This window comes from Nicotiana tabacum, chromosome 12 (assembly GCF_000715075.1).
Source record: "Nicotiana tabacum cultivar K326 chromosome 12, ASM71507v2, whole genome shotgun sequence".
Taxonomy (NCBI): domain Eukaryota; kingdom Viridiplantae; phylum Streptophyta; class Magnoliopsida; order Solanales; family Solanaceae; genus Nicotiana; species Nicotiana tabacum.
The window spans coordinates 46,085,026-46,089,987 of record NC_134091.1 but is presented as its reverse complement, the minus strand read 5'-3'; the positions used below and the strand labels follow the sequence as shown (position 1 = coordinate 46,089,987).

Here is a 4,962-nt window from a genome sequence, read left to right as displayed (position 1 = left end):
AAAGAAGACTAAATAACTAACACAAAAAGGAACAATTAGCGAAGGCATCGACAAGGACGAGATGGTAGAATGATGTCAACCAGCCGGGCAATTGGATAAATGATTCTTGAGCATAAGAACTTGAATTTACTTTACTATTTGTACAGTAAGCTTGTAGTTAATTATCAACAGTAAACTGCATTGGCCTATAGAATTCTCAAACCATAATGTCACACATTCATATCACCTCAAAACTGGTTTGCAGTTAATTTCAAAATAGATAAGTATGTGCAAGAATCTACGCATTCAATTGGATAACATCAGCTTTTTTTTCAACATCTTCAAAGCTAAAAAAAAGTGCAATCCCAACCCATGTAGAGTCCAAAGCATTAAAACATAGAACTACCCTTCTGTTACCAAAACCTGGAACGGAAAGCCTACGACGACTTAAATATAATTCTTGTAAATATTGTTCAACAAAGGCAAGGAAATTCACATTCCACACAACTGATAAACCTCTGATTACGAGAAAACTATAACCAACTGTCCATAACCTGAAAAGCAATAGAACAGACATTAGTCACAATCAGTCCACCTTTTCTTGGTTTACTAGCCAAATCACTTGAAATAGCATATGATAACAGAGCAGCTAGAAACTAAAATCATGCTGCTCGCAAGATTGGGTATCACTTCAAAAAGAGAAGCGGATCCCTGACAAATAGCATTAGTTAGATGAAATTAAACTAAGGAGGAATTAAGTTCACAAACCACTCTTAGAAGCACTTCCTGTGGACAATTGCAGGACCAGATTCATCATACTCGCCCTTTGTTATCCACATCTGCACAACAAGTAGAAGTTAGTGCTAAGCGCTTGGCTTAAAGAAGTTATGAAGAAGATATTCACTATTAGAACAAATATTTTGGGACTAAGACGTAGTTGATTGAATGAATGATCAGTCAAATAAAGCAAGGAGAGACTAACTTGTTGGAAAGTACTGAGGGAAGCTAGAATTGATCCTCCAATCCAGACGCTGTACTTCCTCTCAGGTGGTGCAACAACCTTAATCTTCATGCTGTTTGGAGCAAGAGCACTGATTTCCTTGCTCATACGATCTGTTATCCCTGGAAACATAGTTGAGCCACCACTAAGCACAACGTTTCCATATAAATCTTTCCTAATATCCACATCACACTTCATGATTGAGTTGTAGGTTGTTTCATGAATTCCAACTGCTTCCATTCCGATAAATGATGGCTGGAAGAGGACCTCAGGACAGCGGAACCTCTCCGCGCCAATTGTGATTATTTGCCCATCTGGAAGCTCATAGCTCTTCTCGACATCCTTGCTATTCTTTGAAGTCTCAAGCTCCTGCTCAAAAACCAGAGAAACATATGCAAGCTTCTCCTTCAAATCACGAACAATCTCACGTTCAGCAGCAGTGGTAAATGAATAACCTCTCTCCGTGAGAATCTTCATGAGATAATCTGTAAGATCACGACCAGCAAGATCTAACCGCAAGATAGCATGGGGAAGTGCATATCCCTCGTAGATAGGGACAGTGTGGCTCACACCATCACCAGAGTCAAGCACAATGCCTTGTTGAAAACAACAAATGAATTAGTAACAGAAAACAATAAAGAACTATAATATTGGTAATCGTTCTGCTGCTTACCAGTTGTACGACCACTAGCATACAGAGAGAGAACAGCCTGGATCGCGACATACATGGCTGGCACATTGAATGTCTCGAACATGATTTCAGTCATTTTCTCTCGGTTTGCCTTAGGGTTAAGCGGTGCCTCTGTCAGAAGAAGGGGATGCTCCTCGGGAGCAACACGGAGCTCATTGTAAAATGTGTGATGCCATATTTTCTCCATATCATCCCAGTTGCTTACTATGCCGTGTTCAATCGGATATTTTAGAGTCAAAATACCTCTTTTAGACTGAGCTTCATCACCAACATAGGCATCTTTTTGTCCCATTCCAACCATGACGCCAGTGTAACGAGGACGACCAACTATACTTGGAAAAACAGCCCTTGGAGCATCATCCCCAGCAAAACCAGCCTAAAGAAACAAATAACTCAGTTATTGTACATTAATAAGTCATATGAGGAGTAACACAGAATTACAAGCACCTTTTGCTAACTAACCTTGACCATTCCAGTTCCATTGTCAACAACAAGTGGTTGAATATCCTCAACATCAGCCATCTTGTAAGAGCTACAAATATGATTTTACAAGTATAACTGAAGTAATACATCACTGGTGTAAATACATAATCATTCTATAATATGTTCAAAATATCAGCTCATTGGTGTAACAGCTTTTCTGTGAGGAATTTCTTATCTATGTATTGTTTTTTCAACCTCTCCTCAACTCGAAGTGGGATAGATTTACATATTTCTAGTAGAAATCACCACCTAAAAGCACATGAATCTCCCCATTGTCCTTAAAGAGAGATATCGACAGAACAACAGAATAAAAAACAGGACAGCAAGAAGTAGGGAATTCATGCCAAAAGAATCACAAAGGAAAGGAATTAGAAGGGTCGACGTATGCAGTGGCAGTTCATTCAGGCAATTGTTTGCACTTAACTGTCCACTGGACTTGATGATACATTCAGCCTAAACAGCAGGAGACAATACAAGATAGAAGAGTAATAGTGACTGGGAAACAGATCCATTTCACTCGATATAAGTTCCATTACATATTCAGATATCAGTTTCTTATTAATATAACTCCTGAATGATCTACAATAGACCATATGTCATGCATCTCCTGCTATTTGAACAATGTGCCCTTCATTTTTAAAAGCCCAATCGATGGATTTTCCAAAATTCTAAGTTTACTTCCCGTCAACAAAAAGAATGAGCCAAAATGCTGAAAAATACAAGAAGTAGTTCTCTAGGTGCACAATACAAATTCACATTTATAAAGGGAGAGCTGTATAAGAATTACTAAACTTAAACATGGAGGAAAAGAACAGCCAACATGCAAAGTGCTACATATGGCCATACATACTTCTTTTTCCGTCTTGTGTTCAAGTTGCCAACTTTTAATCCTTAATAGAGCCATATGTCACATACTAAGCAGATAACAAAAGTTCAATTTAATATAATGCCAAAACAATCCCCAAGATCCCTTAGAGTACATTCTCTACTAAGTATTGATGAACCTAAGATCAGTAGCAGGTGCAGCCATTGTACTACCCAGTGTTTTTGACACAGTTTAAACATAAAAATGAATAAAACATCAAGTTTTAACAAATATTAAAACTAAACCCATACTTTTGAAGTACAATAAGTTCAGCGCTAAAATTCTGAAGGTTGAACCCATCAAAGTTAAATTCAAAATCCACCTTTGCCTAAGAAACGGAATGTTCCCTCATACTCCCATGGGGGGAGTTGGGGGGCGGACGTATACAAGGTCAAAATCCTTATGTATATATATTAGATGTCGAATCTCCTTGGCTTATCTTCACCTATTTACTTTTTAAAGTTTTTGAATCCCCTTGGGTGAAAATCCTGGGGCGCCGCTGCATACTCCGACTATGATCATCACAATTCTGAAGCTATCGTACTCTTATTGATTAAGAAAACACTACTGTTTCCCTTCAATAGGATTTTAGTTTTAATTGGAATCAGTCATTATTTTTGTTACTTTGCTTTTCTTTTTTGCACTAACACAGCAAAAAGTATAAATCATACAGTTTCAAGACCGCATGAACATAACCCTAACAAAGCGTCAAACTTTTTTCTAAAATCAAGTCTTTGATACCACAACAATATACTAAACAACTATACAAACAAACAGTAGTTGTGTAACCAATACAACAATAACAAAAGCACATAATCACGATCAACTGAGTGCATGTGAAAACTGAATCCAAGAAGTGAAACAGAGACAACCCAGGAAGTTAAAGAGTGAATTTTATGGAATATACCTTTGATAAAAGTGAACCCTTTAGTTGCTACTTCAGTATAAGGAGTTAACAGAGGAACCTTTTCTAGCCTAGTTAAAAAGGGCAGAGAATATTAGGAGACTAGTTAAAAAGGGCAGAGTATAAGGAGTTTAAGAGAAACAGAGGACCCTTTTCTAGCCTAGTTAAAAAGGGCAGAGAATATTAGGAGAGTGAGAAAGAGCGAATCAAGAATCCAAAACTCTGTATATCTTCTATTCTAGACGCGTATCAATGCAAATAACTGTAAATATTTACAAATGAAACTGAAATTTTGAATCAAATTATTATTACTGCTCTTGGACCGATTTTTCTCCCTTTTTTGACATTTGTTTCCTTTTAAATGTCAAACCAAATCTTTTGTCATATTACTATGTTCCCGTTTGGCTTTAATTATTTCAACTTTCCTTAAAACTTTCGTTGTGTTAAACCAAGAAGAAACAAACATATCTAGAGTAGTAGTACAACACTTTTGTATACAAAGCCTACTTGGTTTGAGTTATTTTTACTGATTGTTATTAGAATTAGATCAATAATCATTTTTTCATAACCGTGAAATCTCATATGGCAAATGATGTAACATCTGAAACACGGTAAATAATGGGTTCGCCCAGGGATGTCAAATGGGTGGGCTGGGCCGATTTTGGACAGAGTCAAAAAGGTTGAGACAATAAATTTAACCCGCCCAAAAATTACTTGGCTAAGATGACTAGGTCAAAATGAGCTAAAATTTGGATCATAATCCAACCCGCTAGACTCTTATCAAGTTTTACTTAATATGTGTTATTTTAATATGAATATTATAATTATTAAATAAGACTTTTTTTCATTTGTTATGGTCATATATAATATATCAAATAAAAAAATTTATTTTAAAGATATTTTGGCAAAGTTAACTCTTGGATCAATTTGGGCTAAAAATGAGGCCAACTTAGATGAGTTGCGATGAATTGTGTTAAGATGTGCTGAGTTCAATAAATGAGCGGGTCAATAACCAGCCCAACCTTGGACGGATTGGGCGG

At 36.7% G+C, this 4,962-nt stretch overlaps 1 protein-coding gene across 2 annotated transcripts; it reads right to left on the bottom strand.

Moving 5' to 3' along the window:
* Nucleotides 1–244: 244 nt before the first annotated feature.
* LOC107816838 (actin-1) lies at nt 245–4,202 on the bottom strand. Of its 2 annotated transcripts, none has more exons than XM_016642584.2 (6): nt 3,926–4,202; nt 2,133–2,202; nt 1,653–2,046; nt 962–1,575; nt 748–818; nt 245–533 (listed from the first exon to the last, which is right to left on the bottom strand). In XM_016642584.2, the coding sequence occupies exons 2-5, from the start codon at nt 2,190–2,192 to the stop codon at nt 753–755; spliced, it is 1,134 nt and encodes a 377-aa protein (XP_016498070.2). In that variant the 5' UTR covers nt 2,193–2,202; nt 3,926–4,202; the 3' UTR covers nt 245–533; nt 748–752. The 2 variants fall into 2 exon arrangements, with proteins under 2 accessions (XP_016498070.2, XP_016498071.2); XM_016642585.2 differs by having other exon boundaries at nt 2,133–2,228; nt 3,926–4,052.
* Nucleotides 4,203–4,962: the final 760 nt, after the last annotated feature.